A 24,376-nucleotide genomic window follows, 5' to 3' on the forward strand; every position below is an offset into this window, starting at 1 on the left:
GAATATATACTAGGAGGCTACTCTGGCTGGGGAATATATACTAGGAGGCTACTCTGGCTGGGGAATATATACTAGGAGGCTACTCTGGCTGGGGAATATATACTAGGAGGCTACTCTGGCTGGGGAATATATACTAGGAGGCTACTCTGGCTGGGGAATATATACTAGGAGGCTACTCTGGCTGGGGAATATATACTAGGAGGCTGCTCTGGCTGGGGAATATATACTAGGAGGCTGCTCTGGCTGGGGAATATATACTAGGAGGCTGCTCTGGCTGGGGAATATATACTAGGAGGCTACTCTGGCTGGGGAATATATACTAGGAGGCTACTCTGGCTGGGGAATATATACTAGGAGGCTGCTCTGGCTGGGGAATATATACTAGGAGGCTACTCTGGCTGGGGAATATATACTAGGAGGCTACTCTGGCTGGGGAATATATACTAGGAGGCTGCTCTGGCTGGGGAATATATACTAGGAGGCTACTCTGGCTGGGGAATATATACTAGGACGCTGCTCTGGCTGGGGAGTATATACTCGGACGCTGCTCTGGCTGGGGAATATATACTCGGACGCTACTCTGGCTGGGGAATATATACTAGGACGCTACTCTGGCTGGGGAATATATACTAGGACGCTACTCTGGCTGGGGAATATATACTCGGAGGCGACTCTGGCTGGGGAATATATACTCGGAGGCTACTCTGGCTGGGGAATATATACTAGGAGGCTGCTCTGGCTGGGGAATATATACTAGGAGGCTACTGTGGCCAGCACTGGATCTCTGTACTGATGTGTACTAATATATTACACTTCTATTTTCCAGCTCGGAGGCCCAGAAACAAATTACGGTGGTCATAGATGAGATTGGGAAGGCGTCCGCGAAGGTACCATTGTTTATAATGTGACTTCATCACAATGTAATACTAACTCTCTACACTAGAGGACGCTCTTGACAACATTTGCCTCTTGTTTTTCAGGCCCAGCGATTACCTGCCCCCATAACCAGTGCTTCACGGATGCAGACCAATCAGCATCATCTCTATATCCTGAAGGACTGCACCCCAAAAACGTGAGAGCCCCGCCATTGTGCTTTGTCCTTCTTTCTTCCTCAATTTCTATTTTCTTAGTTGTGTCTTTCTCTGAACTAATGGGTGTAATTGATTATTGTACCTGCTGGGCACACACGTCTGACGCCATTACTTTTCTTGAATCGTCTTGTGTCTCAGAGCCGGCCGAGGAGTTGTGATCGGGTTCCTCAAGGTCGGATATAAGAAGCTATTTGTGCTGGTAAGAACTGAAACCATGAGTTGCACCATTATCCTTGGGCTTCATGCACACTGCGTCTGAGCCCTTCGCTTGGCGATTGAACTGTCGGGAGTGATGACATTGGGCTTCATGCACACTGCGTCTGTAGTGATGACATTGGGCCCTTTCCAGATATTTTGATGTTTCCTACTAGGACCACACAGGAGCCCACATAGAAGTAGAACCATTGTGTATCCTCGATTTCTACATCCATGAATCTCTCCAGCGTCATGGATTCGGGAAGGAACTGTTCGGCTTTATGCTCAGAGTAAGTACATGGCCGTTGTATATGGTACAGTCGCGACGTTCGTTTTCATTCTTCTCTTTGTGAATATCCATTATCCTTGTCTTATTCCAGACCGAGCAGGTTGAGCCGCAGCATCTCGCCATTGACCGACCATCTGAGAAGTTTCTCTCCTTTCTGCGGAAACATTACAACCTTCGCTCAACTATCCCGCAGGTGAGATAAAGGGTGGATGTGGGTTTAACCCTCTGGCGATGTGTAAATGTTTAGAGGGTCCGGATGAGGCGAGGCTGCTCTATAAACATCAGGCGCTGGCTGTGTTGTACAGACAGACCCAAATAGTTTGAAAAAGGCTGGGGGCGTCTTTTACTCACCTCTCTCCTCACCCCACAACCCAATTGTGGGGTGTGGATGGCATTGTCATAGGAGCCAGTGGCCCATCAGAGGCCCTCATGTCTGCCATGTTCATTCTCCAATAATTGAAAAAAAAAAAAACATATTTGGTATCCCTTTTATTTTTTTTTCTCTGTCACTTTATCCCCAAAAATTGAATAAGACGAGCTGAAAACGTCACATGTACCCAAAAATTAAATCTATAACTTTTACCATGAAAATAAAATTGAAAAACCTTAAAATGTATTTATTTCTTACCAAAATGTCAACCTCCTAAAAAAACTAAATTGAGGATCCCTCATGTGCGCTCCCTCCGGTTGTCCAGACTCTTTGCATAATCTTTACCCCTCCCGGATTATTGTACGTTTCCTGTTTATTTCAGGTTAACAATTTTGTCGTCTTTGATGGATTTTTCAGAGACCGGAAAGGTAAGAGATGGCTAATTGAAAAATACATCCTGGAGGTGTTTTTTATGAGGTTTGAAAGAAAATAGAAATCTGCTTATTTTCCATATAAACAGCGCCACTGTTGTCCCGTAGGCCGTTATGGGTATTGCAGCTCAGCCCCATTCAAGTGAATGCTGCTTTACGAAACGCAACTCTTGATCAATGTTTCTAAGTGGAGTACCTACAGTGAAATGAAATCAACGTTCCGCCAAAGTTAAGATCATGAATTAAGGCCAAACAGTGGGACATTGAGAGTATCTCTGAAGAAGGATTCAGCTAGGTTCAGTAAAGATCCGTCACCTGGATCTGTGGTCCGGTGAAGGTCCCAACATGAATAGAAAATATCTCATCTTGTTAGCATTTTGCTAGGAGTCCTAAATCTGTTCAGACCCTGAATAACCCTTACATTTATCCGACCATGGACCTAGGGGTAATAAAACCATATAATAGGCCCCCTAAAATAAATGTAGCCCACAGACAAGAGAAAAAAGAAATATGCTTCGTGCTCCCGGGTCCTCTTCATTTCCAGGTGCCTTGCATACAACTCTTCACTGTGGCTCGAACTATCACAGTAGTTCTGAAAAGTTTGCAATTTCCCGCTGTTCAGCCCCCGTTGCTTTTGTCCAGTTGGTTATTATAATTTTTACTTCTTTATTTCTTATTATCACCGTCTTAACGCAGGAAATGTCTTATTAGAGGGTCCGCTCCACTCATGACCCCATCTCTTTATAACCCTCCAATCCCTCACTCCATGCAGCCGACGATACTGTTCACAGGGACCCCGGAGATCGTCCTGCTAATTGGACAGTAAGGCATATAAGCTCCCCACCCCCCATACCCAACCACAAATTTCTCCATTTCTTGCACCTTACCCCCTGTATTCCTTTCTTGCTCCTTTCTGTGTAAGTTACAATTGTTCATTGACCAAAGTTGCGGGGGTCATTGACAGGATTTTGTTGCTTCGGATGCTGTTAAAGTGACCTTGCCATTTACAATTTCTATTTTCTGTGAAGGCTGTAGTATACGTAATAATACAAAAACACTACAGTCTAGCCACCAGTAGAGTGAGCTGTATTTTGACTAATATTTGCTGTAAACAGATTGCCACCTAGTGGTTGCGCCACCATCTGTCCCCAGGGGCGGGGCTACTGCTGCCACTCTCTATACACTGAGCGGTGACTGAAGCTGTACCGGTGACACCTCCATGACTGAGCGCCTAGATCTATAAAGTTAATTTTGTCCCGACAGCAAGGGTCTAAGTGCGGGCACTGGGCAAGTTCACAATGTTATTAACCTGAAGATTAACCCCATATCTGCAGGCTAATAGCTATTTTTCACGTGGCAGGTTCCTCTAAGTCACGCAACCTCAGTGGACATCTGTTCAGGAACCCTCCTTATTCCTTCACCCCCCCACCTAACTCGACTCATTAGCGGGGTGATGAAGGGCTACCACAGCAGCCATGAGTCTGATGAAAGCCCCCTTTGCGTCATCTTGATAATGTACAGTCGGGCCGAGGACTAGGGTTCATAGGAGACTGTAATTTTCACTATATACTGTAATGTAGAGGTGTCTGTAAGGCAGTGTGGAATTAATGACGCTATATAAGAGACTATAAGGCTGTGTTCACACACAGCGTTTTTTTAGCGGTTTTTACCGCGGTGTTCACTATAAAACCGCTAAAAATAAGCTGCACAGTCATTTCTATGCATTTTGCACTTTTTGTGCACATTGATGCGTTTTTTACCGCGAAAAAACCGCATCGCAGTAAAAAACGCAGCATGATCATTAATTTTGCGGATTTTCCCCGTTTTAGGCCTCTTCCATGCGGTTTTAAACTGCTGCGGAAAAAAAACGCATCAAAAACGCATCAAAACTGCGCAAAAAACGCAAGCGGAAAAATAGGTGCGGTTTCTGGGAAGGGATTCAGGTTTTTGAGCAGAAAATTTCTGCAACGTGTGCACTTAGCCTAATAAGTACGGTACTATATAGTGCTATAATTTAAATATTTTGTTTTAACCTATTCCGTATCACCAAGTCCGTAAAAGTCTGATCTACTAAAATCTAAAATTAAGTTACCTGTACAGTAAAGGGGGAGGACTAAACGCCACTACAAGAGGTTAAAGAGGGAGATGAATGAGGCACACACATCAATGAAACGCCAAACCTCCCCAGAAAAATATGGATCGCGGGGGGGACATGCAGTCGAGGGGGATTCCTTTTGGAAATCCTTCCAATAGAGAGAAACTTTAAGCAAAGTACAAATAGAAATTTAAGATGGCGGTGGTGTGGGCAGTGTGAGGAGTGGTCAGCATCATGGTGTGTAGTAGTAGAAGGGGCCTGGGACCATCTGGGGAAGATTTTCATGGAAAAAAGTGCAGAGACGCCATCTCTTTTTTTTGTAAGAAAATCTGCCTTTATTGCCCATATCAACCAATGAGAGCCCACCTTTCATTTTCTATACTGCTCATGTAAAATGAAAGCTGTGCTGTGACAAGGCTTTTCAGACAGTAAACGGGACCTAGTGCATTTTCAGTATCCATGTCCTGTAAATCCGTTCCCTGCCTATCCTTAGGGTGGACTCTGGACGCCCCTCTCTTTTTCTCCTAATATATATTTCCCTCCTCCTAGCATAGTAACCCGGAGCATGGACGGGACCCATATGTATGTGTTTTTCAAGGCCCCTCCTAAGTCTCATTCTATGTTTAATTTTTTTCTTTCAGTCCCAGGAAGGAAATTACCCCCCAAACGAGCAGAAGGAGAGATCAAACCGTACTCCCTGTCTGAGAGAGACTGTAAGGACTGGTGAATCTGGGGTAACTGGGGACATAATGGGCCTCTTCTTCCAAAACTGTCAGTGTTGCCCATAGCAACCAATCACAGCACTAGTTTCATTTTTTAAACTGCTGTGGGAAAATGAAAGCGGCGCCGTGATTGGTTGTTCTGGACTACAAAGGCAGATTTATAAAAAATATCTTTGTTGTACCTTGTGATCACTGATGTTTCCCTTTTTCTACTTCCAGTTTTGAAGCATGAGGAGGGTCTTCCATGGCCCTTCAGTCAGGCGCAGGCTTCCATTAACCGCGCCGGTAGCCTTGGCTCTTCTCCCACACGGGCCTGCTCCAGACCTATTCCTGGAGAAGACGAATTTGTGAAGTCCCTTAGAAACTGCAGGCCACACTCGCTTCAAAGAGCGGCCAATGGTGAACAGGACGATCCTTCCCAGAGGAGAAGGACCAGGTAAAGGGGTCTGCCTGCGTGCTGTACCGTGGGGCACGAGTGGACTATCTGAGCTGATGGCCGGAAATGTGCAGATGATAAATGCTACTTCATGGGCACAGAACGATCATATTAACGATCGTTCTGTGCATCTAGAATGTAAAAGTATTCACCCCCTTGGCTTTTTACCTATTTTGTTACATTACAACTTGGTTTAATAGTTTTTGTAATCTGATTTGTGTGTGATGTAACAACACTAAATAGTCTAAGTTAGTGAAGTGGGAAAAATAAGAGGCATAAATTACATTTATGGGATCAAATCACTAAAAATTGTCATGTGCATATTTATTCACCCCTTCTGCTGCCCCTAAATTTCTGGTGCAGTCAATTATCTTCAGAAGTGCCATGGTTAATGACAGAACTTCCACCTGTGTGTAATCTAAGTGTCCCATGGTTTGTCAGTATATACACTTTACCTTTTCTGAATGGCCTCAGAGGCTGCAACACCATTAACAAGATGTATCACTAACCAAACACCACCATGAAGACCAAGGAGATCTCCAAACAAGTCAGGGACAAAGTTGTTGAGAAATACAAGTCAGGGTTGGGTTATTATTATTATTATTATTATTATTTATTTATATAGCGCCATTAATTCCATGGTGTTGTACATGAGAAGGGGGGTTACATACAAAGTTATAGATATCATTAACAGTAAACAAATTTACAATGACAGACTGGTGCAGAGGGCAGAGGACCCTGTCCTTGTGGACTTACATTTTACGGGATAATGGGGAAGAGACAGAAGGTCGGGAGTGCAGCAGCTCTGGTGGTGATGAGGCGGCAGCTCGTGCGGTGGTGAGGCGGCAGAATGGTTATTGCAGTCTGTAAGCTTTCCTGAAAAGATAGAATCGTAGAGTTGGAAGGGACCTCCTGGACCATCTAGTCCAATCCCCTGCTCAAAGCAGGATTCACTAAATCATCCCAGTCAGATGTCTGTCCAACCTCTGTTTGAAGACTTCTATTGAAGGAGAACTCACCACCTCTCCTGGCAGCCTGTTCCACTCATTGATCACTCTGTCAAAAAGTTTTTTCTAATATCTAATCTGTGTCTCCTCCCATTCAGTTTCATCCCATTGCTTCTAGTCTTTCCTTGTGCAATGAGAATAAAGATGATCCTTCTACAATGTGACAGCCCTTGAGATATTTGTAGACAGCTATTAAGTCTCCTCTCAGTCTTCTCTTTTGCAAGCTAAACATTCCCAAATCCTGCAACCTTTCCTCATAAGACAAGGTTTGCAGACCGGTTACCATTCTGGTCGCTCTTTTCTGAACTTGCTCCAGTTTGTTGATGTCTTTTTTAAAATGTGGTGCCCAAACCTGGACACAGTATTCCAGATGAGGTCTGACCAAAGAGGAATAGAGGGCAATAATGACTTCACGTGATCTAGACTGTATGCTTCTGTTAATACATCCTAGAATTGCATTTGCCTTTTTTGCTGCTGCATCACACTGTTGACTCATATTCAGTCTGTGATCTATTACTATACCCGAATCTTTTTCACGTGTGCTGTTGCTTAGCCCTATTCCTCCCATACTGTATATGTTTTTTTCATTTTTATTGCACAGATGTAGTACTTTGCATTTTTCCCTGTTAAAAACCATTCTGTTAGTTGCTGCCCACTGCTCCAGTTTATTTATATCTTTTTGAATCCTCTCTCTCTCTTCTCTAGTATTAGCTATCCCTCCTAGCTTTGTGTCATCAGCAAATTTAATCAGTTTACCCTCAATTCCTTCTTCAAAATCGTTGATAAAGATGTTGAACAGTACAGGGCCCAGGACAGAGCCCTGTGGTACCTCACTTGAGACATTCTTCCAACTGGATGTGCAGCCATTTACGACCACTCATTGGGTCCGATCACTACGCCAGTTATGAATCCACCTAACAGTTGCCTTGTCCATTCCATACTTAGTCATTTATTCAGTAAGGATTGTGTGAGATACTTTGTCAAATGGTTTGCTGAAGTCAAGATATACTATATCTACAGCATTTCCTTGATCCACCCAATCAGTGATTCTGTCATAGAAGGAAATTGTTAGTCTGACATGACTTATTAGTTACAAACCCATGCTGACTCTGTTTAATCACTTCATTCTTATCCAGGTACTTGCATACATGTTGTTTAATTATTTGTTCAAAGATCTTTCCTGGTACAGAAGTCAGACTCACCGGCCTATAGTTGCCTGGGTCCACCTTTTTCCCCTTTTTGAAGATAGGAACAACATTTGCTCTTCTCCAGTCTTCTGGGACTTCTCCTGTTCGCCAAGAATTTTCAAAGATTATGAAGAGGGGTTCAAAAATTTCTTCTGCTATCTCCTTCAGTACTCTGGGGTGTAATTCATCTGGACCTGGAGACTTGAATTCATTTAGTTTAGCTAAGTGTTTCCTCACTATCTTTCTGTCTATAGATATCCTGGATTCTTCTATTCCCTTAATAGGACAGTGAAGAACAGTTAATGTTACATTTCCTTTCTGAGAGAAAACAGATGCAAAATAGGAATTTAAAAGTTCGGCCTTCTCAATGTCATGATCCATGCTGGATCATGACAGATAAAAAGCACTAGCACTAGTAACCTTTTTTTTTTCCTTAAGCTGTGTGGTTTCAGTTCTAGTTTTGCCCCCAGTGGCCGTTAGGGTCATTGCACTTGATGTTTTCTTTGCTTTGCCTTTTGCCCCCGGTGGTCAGTGGGGTTATAGCAGCTTTTTGCCCCTGATCATTTGACCATTCCCTTTTTCTATATAGGGTCACATGGTCTATGAGCAGGTGTTGGTGATATTGCTAATTTCCAACCAAGACTGGTGAAGGAAGGAACTACAGAGAGCAGCTCAGGAGAGCTCTGGGTTAAAGTCTGGTGAAGGAAGGAAATACAGAGAGGTGTTCCTTGCAGCTCTGACAAAGCTTGGAGAAGTAGCAGCTATTCTTGAGGAAAGCTGCATTCTGGTGGTGGACTCTGTTGCTGGGAGCAATAGCAACAGAGCAAAGCTAAGTGGTGTTTCCCTGTTTGTATTTTTCCCTGGTGTGTATTAGTACAGCAGTGGGGCCAGTGCCTGCACCACCCAGCTCCCTAGCAAGGGATAGGTGTAGGGTGTGCTAGGGTGACAGGTATCCTGATCGGCGCCCAGTGCGGAACCGGCCTAGGGAACGTTTGGAGTGTGAGGGACACTGACTCAGGGGAGTGCAGGAGGTCTCCACATCGCCGTTCCCTATCGCAGGGCCCACCGTTGTAACTATTTTCCCTTCCCCCGTGTCTTGTTGTTTTAGTTACCGGCCTGCGGGTCGTGTCACACAGGACAGTTACACGTGCCGTGTCTTGTTTTAGTTACCAACTGACGAAGACGGATCCTCCGTCGAAACGCGTTGTGGTTTAACCCCATCTCTTGTCTGAGTCTCTTTCCTGCGCTCCTAAGACCGTTTCCATTTTCTCATTGTTTTAGTTACCGGCCTGCGGGTCGTTTCCCATAGGACGGGTCCACGTGACACTCAACATCCTGTCTTATCATTTTCATCCTGTAAAAATCCTATAGCATCTTTGACTTTTCTTTTACTTTTGACATATCCCCAAAATCCTTTATTATTGCTTTTGACGTCTCTTGCAAGCCTCAATTCATTGTCAGCTTTAGATAATCTGATTTGTGCCCTGCAGGTTCTGCAGACAGCATTATATTCTTCTTTAGATATGCCTCCCTCTTTCCATTTTATAAACATTTCTTTCTTCCATTTTAGCATGTGCTTAAGTTCTGTGTTCATCCATCCTGGTTTCCTTAAATGCTTCCTATTGTTCCCTCTTTTCGGAATGGTTAACAATTGTGCTTTGAGAATTTCATTTTTCAAGATTTCCCATCCTTCCTGGACATTTTTGTCCTTAACGATATCCAGCCATTGGATCCCTCCAATTCTCTTTCTGAGTCCCTTAAAATCTGCCTTTCTGAAATCTAACCTTGACGTCTGAGTATTCACAGGTCTTCCTCCTCTAGCTATCCAAAATTCTAAAATAGCATGGTCGCTACCTCCTAGGGTCCCAGCCACTTTTACCTCCTCAACCATTTCCTCCCTGCTTATAAGGATTAGATCCAAGGTAGCAGATCCCCTTGTTTTCTCCCCTACCTTTTGGAAGATAAAGTTGTCAGCAAGAGAGGATATTTCCTTGACCTGTTAGTTTTGCCTGAGAGAGATTCCCAACAAATGTCTGGATAGTTGAAATCTTCCATGACAACTATGTCATATTTTTGGAGAACTTGGCCATTTGATGCATAAAGAGTTCACCCATATCTTCAGCTTGCACAGGCGGCCTGTAGTAAATGCCTACAATGGTGTCCTTTCCATTGTTCTGTCCTTGTATTCTTACCCAAACAGTTTCCACAGAACTCCCAGTCTCTGAAGCTTCAATCTCTGTGCAGATATGCGTGTTTCTAACATAATATGTGACACCTCCTCCTCGTTTATCAAGTCTGTTTCTTGCAAATAAGTTGTATCCTTCTAGCCTTGTATTCCAATCATGTGTATTGTCCCACCAAGTTTCATTGATTCCAATGACATCATGGGTTTTCAGGTTCCGTTTGAAGGATCCAAGGGTGGTGGATAATCGGACATGTTGAGGCATGGAATTCCAGAGGATAGGGTATATTCGGGAAAAATCTTGGAGGCGGTTGTGTGAGGAACAAATAAGTGTGGAGGAGAGTAGGCGGTCTTGGGAGGATCGAAGATTACGCGAGGGAAGATATTGGGAGATTAGTTCAGAGATATAGGGAGGGGAAAGGTTGTGGATGGCTTTGTAGGTCAGTAGTTTGAACTGGATTCGTTGGTGAATTGGGAGCCAGTGGAGGGATTTGCAGAGGGGAGAGACAGGGGAGGAGAGAGGTGGATTAGTCGGGCAGCAGAGTTGAGGAGAGACTGGAGTGGTGCAAGAGAGTTAGCAGGGAGGCCACAGAGGAGAGTGTTGCAGTAGTCAAGGCAGATGATGAGGGCATGTACAACAAGAGTTTTAGTAGATTGAGGGCTGAAGAAGGGACGGATTCTGGAAATATTTTTGAGTTGGAGGTGACAGGAGGTGGCAAGAGTTTGGACGTGTGGTTTGAAGGACAGGGCAGAGAGTCGAGAGTTACTCCGAGGCAGCGGATTTAAGGTGCGGGAGAGAGCGGATGCCGTTTACCATGATAGATCGGGTACGGAAAATACGTGAGATGGAGGAAAGATAATGAGTTCAGTTTTGTCCACATTGCGTTTTAGGAAGCGAGAGGTGAAAAAGGAGGATATGACTGATAGACGCTCCGGGATTCTGGACAGCAAAGAGGTGACATCTGGGTCAGAGAGGTAGATCTGAGTGTCGTCCGCATACAAGTGGTACTGGAAGCCATGGGACTTTATGAGTTGTCCTAGGCCAAGAGTATAGATGGGGAAAAACGTAGGGGCCCCAGGGCAGAGCCTTGGGGGACTCCAACAGAGAGAGGGCAGGATGAGGAGGTAGTGTGGGAGTGGGAAACGCTGAATGTGCGGTCAGAAAGGTATGAGGAAATCCAGGACAGGGCAAGGTCTTTGATGCCAAGGGAAGAAAGAATCTGTGGCAGTAGGCAGTGGTCAACTGTGTCAAAGGCAGAGGACAGATCGAGAAGGAGGATGGAGAACTGTCTGTTAGCTTTGGCTGTGAGTAAGTCATTAGTAATTTTTGTTTTAAATTCGTTTATTAAACCGTAAGCAGTTTTACAGTACACACATTTAGTAAAAGATGTTAAGCTTGATACAAAATATATATGTTCAAATAGCATGTAGACGTGAGACATAATGTGTGCATCAGTTGTGTGTAAATAAAACAAGCATAATATCAGTCATTAGTAATTTTGGTCAGGGCAGTTTCAGTGGAGTGGTGGGGGCGGAAGCCAGATTGGAGGATGTCAAGGAGGGAGTTAGATGAGAGGTGGGAGGAAAGTTGAGCATGGACATGCTGTTCAAGGAGTTTGGAAGCAAACGGGAGCAGTGATATGGGGCGATAGCTGGGCATAGCAGTTGGGTCAAGGTTTGATTTTTTGAGGATGGGTGTTCTGGTGGCATGTTTGAAGGCAGGGGGGAAGGTACCAGAAGATAGGGATAGGTTGAAGAGATGGGTTAGGGCTGGAATGATCATGTTAGTGAGGTTGTGGAGCAGGTGGGAAGGGATGGGGTCAAGTGCACAGGTGGTGAGGCGTGATTTGGAAAGGAGATGAGTAAGCTCTCCTTCAGTGATGTTGGAGAGGGAGGTTATTAGGGAAAGGCAGAGGTCTGGTATGTGGAGTGGTTGGGGTGGTGGAACTGTAAAGGTTTGCCTTGTTTGGTCAATCTCGTTTTTGAAGTAGGTGGCAAAGTCCTCAGCAGAGATGAGGGGAGTTGGAGGTGGCAGTGGTGGGTCGGAGGAGAGAGTTAAATGTGCTGAACAGTTGTGGGATAATGAAGATACAAGGTTTGTGAAATAGGTCTGTTTAGCAGAGGTGAGGGCTGATTTAAAGGCAAGTGTAGCTTGTTTGAAAGCAGTGAAGTCATCTGGCAGGTGTGTTTTCTTCCTACGCCGCTCCGCGACACTGGATGCTTGTCGAAGTTTTTTGGTGAGGTTGTTGTGACAGGGTTGCCTATTGATTTGTCGCACTTTGCCATGCATGAGAGGGCCGACTGAGTCTATGGCTGATGTGAGGGTGGCATTGTAGAAAGCGGTGGCACTGTCCGTGTTGTGGAGTGAAGATATGGAGGACAGAGGTAGAAGAGAGTCTGTGAATGTCTAAGTGTGTGAGGTTTCTGCGAGGATGTGCTAGTGGCTGGACATGGGGGGCAGGTGAGAAGGACAAGGATGAGAAGGTGACTAGATGGTGGTCAGATAGGGGGAAGGGAGAGGTTGTGAGATTAGATAGGGAACAGAGGCGGGTAAAGATGAGGTCTAATGCATGTCCATCTGTGTGGGTGGCTGTGGAGGACCACTGAGTGAGTCCAAAGGATGAGGTAAGTGACTGGAGTTTGGAGGCTGCTGGCTGGTGGGTGTCAATGGGGATGTTGAAGTCCCCCATGATGATGGTGGGGATGTCAGCAGAAAGAAAGTGGAGGAGTCAGGTGGAGAATTGGTCTATGAAGGCAGTGGCTGAGCCCGGTGGTCGGTATATGACAGCCATTTGGAGATTAGAGGGAGAGTAAATAAGGACAGAGTGAATCTCGAAAGAAGCATTATAAAAAAGTATTCCAATCTCTGATTATCCCCTGGAACACCATCAAATCCATTATCATCAAATAGAAAGAACATGGTACCACAACAAACCTGCAAAGAGAGGGCCATCCATCAAAACTCTCAGCCCGGGCAAGAGGGCATTAATCAGAGAGGCAGCACAGAGATTAAAGGTAACCTTGAGGGAGCTGCAGAGTTCCCAAGTAGAGACTGACGTATCTGGCCATAAGACCACAATAAATCATACACTCAATAGAGGTGGCCTTTATGGAAGAGTGGGAAGAAAAAAGCCTTTATGTTGTGAATTTTCTCTCTGGCTTTCCTCTGGTGATTACTGAAGGTAGTGGAGCTGGTCAGATTGACAGAGGGGTTGAGCGTTCTCTTTCTGGGCTCCCTCTGGTGGTTACTGGAGGTAGTGGAGCTGATCTGATTGACAGAGGCCTTGCCACCTGATAATGAGGAAGACGATTGAAGATCTGGGGTTTCAGATTGGGATTTAAGACAGCCGACTCCCTCTATCCCTGCTGGTGATTTTCTTCCTGTGCCTCCTGAGGTCTGATGTCTCCTGCTCTGTCCCTGCATGTTCAGCTAAGTGGTTCATTTGCTACGCTGTTTGCATTTGATCTGGTTTTGTCTATCTCTGCTTTGTGCGGGTCAGCCAGCTCCGGCTGGGGCTGTGCTGAATCACCGCCCATATGTTACTGCTTGTGCCAGTTTGTTTTGTCCCCTGTTGTATTCGTCTCTTTTTGCTTTGCTTTCAGAATATACCAGAGTGCTGATATAGTGGGGGCGAAGTTGTGCGACTTCAGTGTTTTTTGTGCATCAGACGTGTTGGACTTTTGCAGGGTTTTTTGCGTGATTGCAGACAGTCTTTCCTTTCCTGTCCTGTCTAGTCAGTGTGGGCCCCATCGCTTGCTCAGTCTATTTTTTTGCCTGCGTTTGTGTTTTCATCTTGTCTCACCGACAATATATGTTTGGGGGCTGTCTATTCCTTTGGGGTCTGCTCCGGGGCAGTTTAGATTTCCCCTTCCTTGCTTTAGGCTTAGTTAGCTCTCCGGCTGTGCCGAGGCGTCTAGGATCATAGTAGGTATGCTCCACAGCTACTGCTAGTTGTGTGGACAGGATCAGGGGTCTGCAATCCGCTTAGTTACCAACCTCTCTGGTTTTCTGTGGCTTAGCCTGGGCCTGCTATCCTCCTCGGTGACCCATTCATAACACCTTTACTTGCACAGAAAAATTGTAATGCTCGTTTTGAGTTTGCAAAAGACATGTGGAAGACTTCCCAAATGTACAGAGGAAGGTGCTGTCTTCAGTGGAGATCAAAATTGAACTTTTTAGCCACACTATGTCTGGCACCAAACCAGCACTGCGCATCACCCCAAAAACACCATCTTCACAGTGAAATATGGTGGTAGCATCATGTTGTTGCTATATTTTTTGGCTGCAGGGACAGGGAAAATGGTCCGAGTCGAGGGAAAGTTGGATGGTGTGAAATACAGGGATATTCTTGAGTAAAAACTGTTTCAGTCTGTCAGTGATTTGAGACTGGGATGGAAGTTCACCTTCCAACAAGACAATGACCCAAAGCATACTGCTAAAGCAACACTTGGGTGGTTTAAGGGGAAACGTGTAAATGTTTTGCAGTGGCCTAGTCAAAGTCCAAACTTTAATCCAATAAAGAATCTGTGGTCAGACTTGAATATTGCTATTCACCAGGGGAAACCATGTAACCTGAAGGAGCTGGAGCAGTTTTGTCTTGAGGAATCGGCAAAAATCCCTGTTGCAAGATGTGGAAAGCTCAGAGACTTGCAGCTGTAATTGTACAAAATGAGGTGCTACAAAGTGCTGACTGTAGGGGGGGTGAGTAGTTTTGCACACTGAAATAACCGTGAAATTCCAGATGGTGAGGTAGCAAAAAATAAAAAATGCCAAGGGCGTGAATACTCTCGCAAGCCACTGTATGTAGTCACCCAAGGGTCGTTTACTGCCTGCATCCGCCTGTCTAAAGGGGCCATATGGATGTTGTTGGAGCCACATATCGACCAACCATGGACATCAGAAGTGTCCTTTACTGTAGGTTATAATCATCATCAGTCAGTAATATGTCAACTGGACAGACCCCCTAAACATCGTGCAGGCCTAAAATGCTCTAAAAGAGAGGACTGACATTGTCCAAGCGACGTCCTCATCTCATATGGTGACCGCAGTACGGGATCAGATTGTATTTCCGATATTGTGGTAAAGTTAGTGCACCTGCGTAGTAAGATCCCTCTCAGGATGATAAATGTCTGATCACCCACAGGAGTTTCAATCCTCCATTCTTTTTCTTACTTGTTTTGGGGGAGGATGTGAATAGGGTGACCTGATTGCACATGTGACCACTGCTTCCTTCTGTCCTGACTGCAGAGAGTGGGAATGGGGGATCTGGACCTCCGTTCTAGTGATCAGTGGGGATCCCGTCAATCAGCCGTTTATCAGCGATCTTTATGTTATTCTATAGAGTAAAAGAAAAGGATATACCCATCCAAGAGGGGTCCGGAGGGCAATCTTTAGGCGAATTGGGCCTATAGCCATGTACTGGGGGCTTACACCACACATATGCTGACAAAACACACTGAGAATGGTAGCTCACCACCATGTGAAGATCACGCTGTGCTGCCAGCAGCAGCGATGTATGTGTCTCATAGTGACAGACCACAGGTGACCGTGACGCTCTCTGATCAGCGATCTACAGATTTCCTTCCGTCTGTTACTATAGATCTTTTCTTCTCCTCTTTTCTCTCCTTTCTTTTTCTCCATTTTTCCTGCCTTTTCCCCTCTCAGTTCCCTCAACCGTCCTCAGAGCATTCACCATTAACCTTTTCTACAGTCTGATCTCCATTGCCGTCGTACTCGGTCCACCTCCTCCATCATTCCTCGTAGCCCTGCACAGTGACTGCAGAGTTAAAGAGGTATTTCCATCTCCAAGATCCTTTCCCAATATGTAGTAGGTATAGTAATAATAATATTGGCAAATACCTCCAATTAGAAATGTAGATAAGTTCTTCTGATTCGCTATGTCGCTTACCCCATGTGCAGGGCATTGCAGGAGCTAAGGTATCCATGGTTACGACCACTCATATAGTGACAGTTGGTTGTTAGTGGTTGTATCTATGGATACCTATGCTGCTGCAATGCCCTGCACATGGGGTAAGGGGACAGGTTATCAGAAGAAATATACTATTTTTTTTATCTAATTGAATGTACCGTATTTGATAATATTATTATGACCCCTACTACATATTGTGACATGTAGGAGATGGGAATACTCCCAGATAAAGCGCATCTTTTTTATTGGAAATTGAACCAGTCTGTTTCCTCCAATTTTTACCACCTCCGTCAGTCACAACAATTTTTTTACTTTTTCACTTGGGAGGCAAAAAACCTACAAAACTATCTATGGTACAATTCCATAATGTGGGTGTTTAGGTATATACACCGCTATAAAGGGGTGTCCTGCCCATGGTCAGTGAATGTCGTGAGGTCAGGCCATGGAGGTGTTACCTGCAAATGGTGAGGAAATGAGTCCGTGTTCATGAGCCTGCCATTATCCTATGGTAGCCATAGATGGCAGGCAGCAAATCATTACATGAAGATTCATTTTCCTATGGAAAACTACTCAGTTGATTTTCATGTAATGCTTAAATGGGTCGTCCTATATTTACTATTAATGGGATGGGTGATAAATGTAGGATCGCCGTGCTTCAGACTACCGGGAGCGTCACTGAAGGTCCAAATGTCTCCTGTGTGATTGTAATCGATGGAGGTCTCAACAGTGCTATAACCACTATATACACTCACTGGCCACTTTATTAGGTACACCTGTCCAACTGTGTGTTAAGACTTAATTTCTAATCAGCCAATCACATGGCGGCAACTCAGTGCATTTAGGCATGTAGACATGGTCAAGACAATCTCCTGCAGTTCAAACCGAGCATCAGTATGGGGAAGAAAGGTGATTTGAGTGCCTTTGAACGTGGCATGATTGTTGGTGCCAGAAGGGCTGGTCTGAGTATTTCAGAAACTGCTGATCTACTGGGATTTTCACGCACAACCATCTCTAGGGTTTACAGAGAATGGTCCGAAAAAGAAAAAAAATCCAGTGAGCGGCAGTTCTGTGGCCGGAAATGCCATGTTGATGCCAGAGGTCAGAGGAGAATGGGCAGACTGGTTCGAGCTGATAGAAAGGCAACAGTGACTCAAATTGCCACCCGTTACAACCAAGGTAGGCAGAAGAGCATCTCTGAACGCACAGTGCGTCGAACTTTGAGGCAGATGGGCTACAGCAGCAGAAGACCACACTGGGTACCACTCCTCTCAGCTAAGAACAGGCATCTGATGGCTACTTTCAGCAGGATAATGCGCCATGTCATAAAGCTCGAATCATCTCAGATTGGTTTCTTGAACATGACAATGAGTTCACTGTACTCAAATGGCCTCCTCAGTCACCAGATCTCAATCCAATAGAGCATCTTTGGGATGTGGTGGAACGGGAGATTCGCATCAGGGATGTGCAGCCGACAAATCTGCGCCAACTGTGTGATGCCATCATGTCAATATGGTCCAAAATCTCTGAGGAATGCTTCCAGCACCTTGTTGAATCTCTGCCACGAAGAATTGAGGCAGTTCTGAAGGCAAAAGGGGGTCCAACCCGTTACTAGCATGGTGTACCTAATAAAGTGGCCAGTGAGTGTATATATATATATATATATATATATATTTATTTATTAACTCCTCTAGTAAATGGGTGATGAATGTTGTTTATAAGATTGTATAAAATTAGAAATGATGGACTTTTATTTTTTGTTTACAAAACTAAACATTTGGGTCCACAGTCTGTGCCCAGTATTGTAATTCAGTCATCGAATGGGACAGCGTTATGGACTGGAATGGTGCTGTGATTTTTTTTTTTTGTCTTTTTTAAATCACAGCTTTCTAGCTCAGTCCATTTTGATTTTTTTTTTATTTTGTTTTTCGTTTTTACCTCCATATTTGACCAACTGATAAATTTAACAAAAGCCGAGCATTTATGCTATAAAGCATATATCTAGCCAGCAGGGATGGGCTGGCTTCATATACTGCCATACACGGAGCACAATAACGATCCTGTTTAAAGGGAATCTGTCAGCAGGTATTTAATATGATGTAGAGGCAGAGACCCTGATAACAGCGATGTCACTTACTCAGCCGTGTGTTGCTGTTTCAATACAATGAGTGTTTTAACAGCAGGGGATTATCATGACAGAACTAGGTGTCTCCTGCCTCCTGGTCCAACCACACCCCCACAGCCAATGAGTGGTGTAGGCAGGGTTATATAGAGTTAAGCATTCCGAGCTCTGAAATAGAGAAAACTGTGATTTGATTGTATCACAACTGCTGCACCCAAGAAACTAAGAGACACATTGCTGGAATTAGCGTCTCATCCCCTACATCTTGGTGATGTCAGATTACATGGCAAAAAACTGCTGACAGATCCCCTTTAAAGGGAATCTGTCACCCCATTTTTCGAATATGAGCTGCCGGCACCAACATTAGGGGCTTATCTACAGCATTCTGTAATGCTGTAGATAAGCCCCTGATGTAACCTGAAAGATAAGAAAAAAAGAGTTAGATTATACTCACCCCGGCGTCCGGTCTGGTCCGATGGGTGTTGCGGTCCTGTCCAGCGCCTCCCATCTTCATGCGATACGGTTCTCTTCTTCCCTTCCTGCCGTGGCTCCGGCGCAGTCGCACTGCTCTGCCCTGTTGAGGGCAGAGCAGAGTCCTGCAGTGCGCAGGCTCCGGGAGAGGTCAGAGAGTTCCGGCGCCTGTGCACTGCAATATTCTGCTCTGCCCTCAACAGGGCAGAGCAGTGCTCCTGCGCCGGAGCCACGACAGGAAGGGAAGAAGAGGTCGGCATCGTATGAAGATGGGAGGCGCCGGACCCGGACCTCTCCCGACGCCTGCGCACTACAGAACTCTGCTCTGCCCGCAACAGGGCAGAGCAGTGTGCCTGCGCCGGAGCCACGACAGGAAGGGAAGAAGAGGTCGGCATCTTATGAAGATGGGAGGTGCCGGACCCGGACCTCTCCCGACGCCTGCGCACTACAGGACTCTGCTCTGCCCGCAACAGGGCAAAGCAGTGTGCCGGAGCCATGACAGCAAGGGAAGAAGAGGTCAGCATCTTATGAAGATGGGAGGCGCCGGATCCGGACCTCTCCCGACGCCTGCGCACTACAGGACTCTGCTCTGCCCGCAACAGGGCAGAGCAGTGCGCCGGAGCCACGACAGGAAGGGAAGAAGAGGTTGGCATCTTATGAAGATGGGAGGTGCCGGACCCGGACCTCTACCGACGCCCGCGCACTACAGGACTCTGCTCTGCCCGCAACAGGGCAGAGCAGTGCGCCGGAGCCACGACAGGAAGGGAAGAAGAGGTCGGCATCTTATGAAGATGGGAGGCGCCGGACCAGGACCTCTCCCGACGACGCAGGTGCAACAGGGCAGAGCAGTGCGCCTGCGCCGGAGCCACGACAGGAAGGGAAGAAGAGGACGGCATTGTATGAAGATGGGAGGTGCCAGTATAATCTAACTCCTTTTTCTTCTCCTTCAGGTTACATCGGGGGCTTATCTACAGCATTACAGAATGCTGTAGATGAGCCCCTGATGTCGGTGCCGGCAGCTCATATTCGAAAAATGGGGTGACGGATTCCCTTTAATGACATTAATTCTAGACATGCAGTGAGGTAAGTTTACCACACTTTTCATAGGCCGATTGATGATGAGTTTTTTATGTGAATTGGTGATTTCCCATATCTTAGTGAATTTGCTAATATTACGGTAGTATTTATGTAGATTTTGAGCACTTTTATTTATCATTTACTCCGTTTTGCTGAGGTTTTTCCTTTTTGGCCTAAAGCAGGACCGTATTTCTGTTGCATTTTCGCATCCGTATTACAGAGGCAGTTCCTGAGCTGACCGCGCACTCATGGGTTAACAGCATCACTTTTACAATGTCACAATGCCCACCTTTGTGGCTTATATAATGGAAATGCACTTTAGCAGCCTGGGGCTCGGTCTAAGCATCGACTGCTGCAATGGACGTCAGGGGCCTCATCATTCCGCAATGCATGCACAGAGGGGGGATATGTCAGTGCTGAACCTTCACATTCCCTGCAATAGTCATGTCACATTTAAAGGGGGTGTCTGGCCTTGGAAACCCTATTCCATATACTCTACAGAGGGGGTCTTCGGTTTAGGATCTTCACCTCTGTCACTCTGGATGACCTGTGCTGTACTGCACAGAAATCCCTAGGGTGACCGGATCTCATATGGGGGGGGGGGAAATGTCAGAATCTTGTTCGTCTGGACCCCACAAAACGATTCCCCTTTCCCGATATTGAGAGAGCCAAAATTTGAGCTCTATCAAACGACATTAACCCATGCCGCTCGTCGCTCAAAGTTTGAAAAAATCCAAATTGAGGTATTTTAAGATTTAGGTATTTTGCATAGTCTGTTAGACTATAAAGAATGTGACAACATTGCAGAAATAGCCCTGACCAAATTATCGAACCATTTGTGGTATTTAAATGCAGAGTTGGTGGGATTATCGTTTTTTGATCCCACCATTACAGACAATGAAAAGTTGTTAATGGCTAATAAATTGCTCAGTAGCACAGATGAACCATCAGAGCACGCTAACCTACATGAGTTGATAATTTTACATAGTTATCTAATCTATTCTAGAGCTTTTGTTAAAGTAGTTTTTGAAACGTCAGAATATAATGCTCGGCATTTGCTTACAACTTGCAGGACATATTGCTTTTGTTCTTCATCTTTTGTCAGAAGGTCGTTAAAGTCGGTTACTTCCTACCTCTTTTAATTTTTCTTTCCTAACTTTTGGCTTTACAACCCTAGCGTGCTCTGATGGTTCATCTGTGCTACTGAGCAATTTATTAGCCATTAACAACTTTTCATTGTCTGTAATGGTGGGATCAAAAAACGATAATCCCACCAACTCTGCATTCAAATACCACAAATGGTTCGAAAATTTGGTCAGGGCTATTTCTGCAATGTTGTTGTCACATTCTTTATAGTCTAACAGACTATGCAAAATACCTAAATCTTAAAATACCTCAATTTGGATTTTTTCAAACTTTGAGCGACGAGCGGCACGGGTTAACGTCGTTTGATCGAGCTCAAATTTTGGCTATCTCAATATCTGGAAAGGGGAATCGTTTTGTGGGGTCCAGACGGACAAAATTCCGACATCAATTTTTTGCGGTCACCCTAATGGGCACTGTGTAGTACTTATTTCACCCTATTGGTGGTGCTACAGGGAACTGCCAGGACTGCCCACAAGTCTGCAAGTCTCAGTCAGTGAGTAATTTGTCATCCGCTTTTTGTCAAGAGACTTTTCTGACAAACTTATTGTCTAAGGCTGGGATGCCTTTAATGAGCCATTGTCTTGAGAGTGTAGAATTTTAAATAAGGGCATTTATAGGATGTATAGAGGGTACTAAGAGCTTTCACAGGGCTTTTTTTATTTTCACCCATGTCCTTTCCAGCAGAATGCCAGCCACCCATTATGTCAATTACTCCAGACAGTGTCACACCCTCTGCTGACCGCTTCATTAAATTTAATTTGTCTTTTCTATGTTTTTAGCATTATTTTATATATAATATTTATTTTATACTCTGCAAAGTGCAATAATCTTGTAGAACTTCTTATTTTTGTGGCCAGTAGGGGTCGCTGTTGACTCATTGAATCACCATTGACGGGTAACGCCTCGGTGACTCCTGTCCTTTCAGAATGTGCTGCGGGTTTCCGCCATTTTATACACTTTTACAATGTTCCGTCCTTTGCACATTTTTGCCCCTCCGGGATGAGTTGTTTATGACGGTGCTTGTTGCCTTCGCGCAGTGGAAGAGGCGGGCGCCCCACCTACGGCGGCGGCCCGTGATCTGTAGGAGATGGTGTGCACCCTAGGAATAACTTAGGAGTAACTATTTTACTTGACTGGATCAATAAAAAGGCTGATGATGACGAGATCTGTGTCTGTGTGCTGGCTGGCGGCGCTCATGTTTTCATGCATCTGAATTGTGAGGTGTCTGTGTGAGACCACCCATATTGCTGTTCTAGAAGGTGCGTAATGGAGAGCAAAGCTCCAACCTTAAAAAAGTTTTAAGGCGTCAATACTATTGCAACAGACTTGGTATTTCTCTGATGCACTGAACCAAGTTTGCAAATAGTTTTCTTTAGCAATGTCCTGCTGTGTTGTGTATACAGTCCCCATGCAGATCTATGTGTCTCCATGGTTACAGACCCAGTTGGTCTGATTCCTTAGTCTTGTGTTTGCATTAACAGGATGCATTAGGAATTACAAACAAATCTCGCCTGTAGTCTGAAAATCATGGAAACACATAGATGTGCATTGGAGCTGTATACACAAAATGGCAAGTTTTGAACCTAGGCATAGCTCTTCCTTTCCTTTCTTGGATGGATTGGTGGAGGTCTACTTTTCTGTATGGGAGGGTCCGAGGCACTAATTTATGACATCAACGGCGGATTGTCAGCTCTTGTGTACAATCGGCAGTTATCCCGCACGCGGCGCCTCCCAATACCTGGCAGGTGGTCGATGACACTACATCAGCAGTCACTCCCTCCTCCCAATACGAAAGTGGAAAAACTCTGGATAAATGGTCTACGTTTGCCCCCTACTGGAGCATGGCTGCTTGAAATCTGACCCCAGGACTAGTGACTGATCTAGCAGGTCATGTGTCTGATCGTGGTTTTTTTTTAAATTTTTTTCCTCTTCACCCATTGAGAGCACATGTCCCGAAATAATAAAATGGCCTGGTATCTCTTGCATTGAATAGAAGTCTAATTTAATTTGAGTTTCTTTTCTTGTTTCTCATCTCCTGCTGACCTAGTGATCTCTAGATGGGTATTGCGCTTGCTCTGGGGTTGCCACGGTGATTAAATGTGTATGCACGTCCACTGTATTATGTCCTTGTGAGGTAAAGTCACATGAGGTTGTTTACCTGGTGAGGCTGCTATGACAACCCCAGAGCAAGCACGAGTATGTTATTTTTGGTGTAAAGTTGTACAGAAGCGATGAGGTTTTTGCCTCCGTTCCTTGGTGCTCCTGTCCTGTTACTAAGAACATGTTTTATAGATCTGGTTTCTTGTAGCCTCTAGAGAAGGCCGTCTTGTCGTGGGCTGCTGACGTCACTTGTCTCTTCATTTTCTGCACATTTTATATCACTCCACTTTCATTTCCTGCTGTCTTCTATCCATCCTCCGCTCCTTCCTTCCTTTTCCCTCTTTTCCTGTCGCTTTATCTCTCAGCGGAGTGAATCTCTCCCGCGGACTCATGGCGCAGAGGAACTGCTACAGCCGCCACTCGTGTGTCTCCCCTCCACTTCTCTCCAGGGCGCCACCTACAGGTACGTGCACTCACCACTCACAAAACGATGAGAGTTTTCCTGCAGAACGATGACCCGAGTTACCTTTATCTAAAGTCATAAATATGTAGTGATATAAGACATTTGTGGCCCATCTTGTGGATTTCCTTTATATTATTCTCACCAAAAAAAAGAAAAATTAAACTGAAAAAGTTGCACTAAATATTTTTACCTTTTAGAGGGCAATGTAGAGTAATGTCACATGGCCAAATTAGAGTTAGTGTTTCTATTTAACAGCGCACCATGTGGTCAGCCGTGGTACTGCAAGTAAAAAGTTATCTTGGGGCGAAGTGCCCCCTATGTCCGTGCCACCTGGTGTACTTCATATACGAAGCATCACAATGGTGAAGCTTCTCTCCTGGGGTTCCAGATTTACTATAGTTAAAAGTGATTTTTGTTACTAAAATATTTTTGGGGCTCATAGGACCCTTGTGACCTATTTATTTTGGGATTTTCTGGGGTTAGGGACCCCATAATGTTTTTCATTGCTTTATATTCTTTGTATTAAGAGTTGGGTTTATATTTTTCTTCTTCCAGTCGACGATGGAGAAGAACAGGATGAAGGCGCTAAAGGGTAAGAGTCGCTCCATGTATTAATCTTACGTGTAGGTTAGGAGCAGGTGCAGACTTGAGTGTTGTCTTCAGGCAGACGGCAGCACTACATCTGTGCATGTTGTACATCCGTGTTCACTGTTCCTCTGCTTTTGTAGCCAGTGAGCCAGGAAATTAGCAACCCAGGTGCTGTTCCTTAAGGTACTGTCACACTTAGCGATGTACCAGCGATCCCGACCAGTGATATGACGCGGTCGTCACTAAGTGGTCGCTAGTGCGCTGCCACACAGGCAGATCTCACCAGCGACATCGCAGGGGACGGGGATCGCTACTTACCTGTCAGACATGGCGATCCTGACGTCCTCCCGCCCGGCTCCACGCGTCGCTCGTCTCCACAGCAGGAAGCTGACGACGAGAAACAGTCCTGGACGTTTTCGTGCAATCAGCGATAACCAGCGGGGGGAGCCGGTCGGAGGTAAGTATCAGACATAGCGA

The 24,376-nt window shown here is 45.2% G+C and overlaps 1 protein-coding gene across 8 annotated transcripts in view; it reads left to right on the top strand.

Annotated features, from left to right (window-relative positions):
- The window catches only part of ATAT1 (alpha tubulin acetyltransferase 1), a 118,142-nt gene that overhangs the window by 84,536 nt on the left and 9,230 nt on the right, over positions 1 to 24,376 (top strand). For 6 of the 8 annotated variants that reach the window (XM_073548917.1, XM_073548918.1, XM_073548919.1 and 3 more), the window contains 10 exons: positions 827 to 887; positions 981 to 1,072; positions 1,230 to 1,290; positions 1,463 to 1,576; positions 1,667 to 1,768; positions 2,328 to 2,373; positions 5,113 to 5,184; positions 5,413 to 5,629; positions 23,214 to 23,311; positions 23,867 to 23,903. In XM_073548917.1, the coding sequence (XP_073405018.1) occupies positions 827 to 887; positions 981 to 1,072; positions 1,230 to 1,290; positions 1,463 to 1,576; positions 1,667 to 1,768; positions 2,328 to 2,373; positions 5,113 to 5,184; positions 5,413 to 5,629; positions 23,214 to 23,311; positions 23,867 to 23,903 (900 nt within the window). Of the gene's footprint in view, positions 1 to 826; positions 888 to 980; positions 1,073 to 1,229; positions 1,291 to 1,462; positions 1,577 to 1,666; positions 1,769 to 2,327; positions 2,374 to 5,112; positions 5,185 to 5,412; positions 5,630 to 15,670; positions 15,924 to 23,213; positions 23,312 to 23,866; positions 23,904 to 24,376 lie in introns of those variants that run through there. The other 2 variants (XM_073548920.1, XM_073548921.1) reach the window with 2 other exon arrangements.

This window comes from Dendrobates tinctorius, unplaced genomic scaffold, assembly GCF_039654945.1.
Source record: "Dendrobates tinctorius isolate UK_male_01 unplaced genomic scaffold, ASM3965494v1 ptg000158l, whole genome shotgun sequence".
NCBI lineage: Eukaryota > Metazoa > Chordata > Amphibia > Anura > Dendrobatidae > Dendrobates > Dendrobates tinctorius.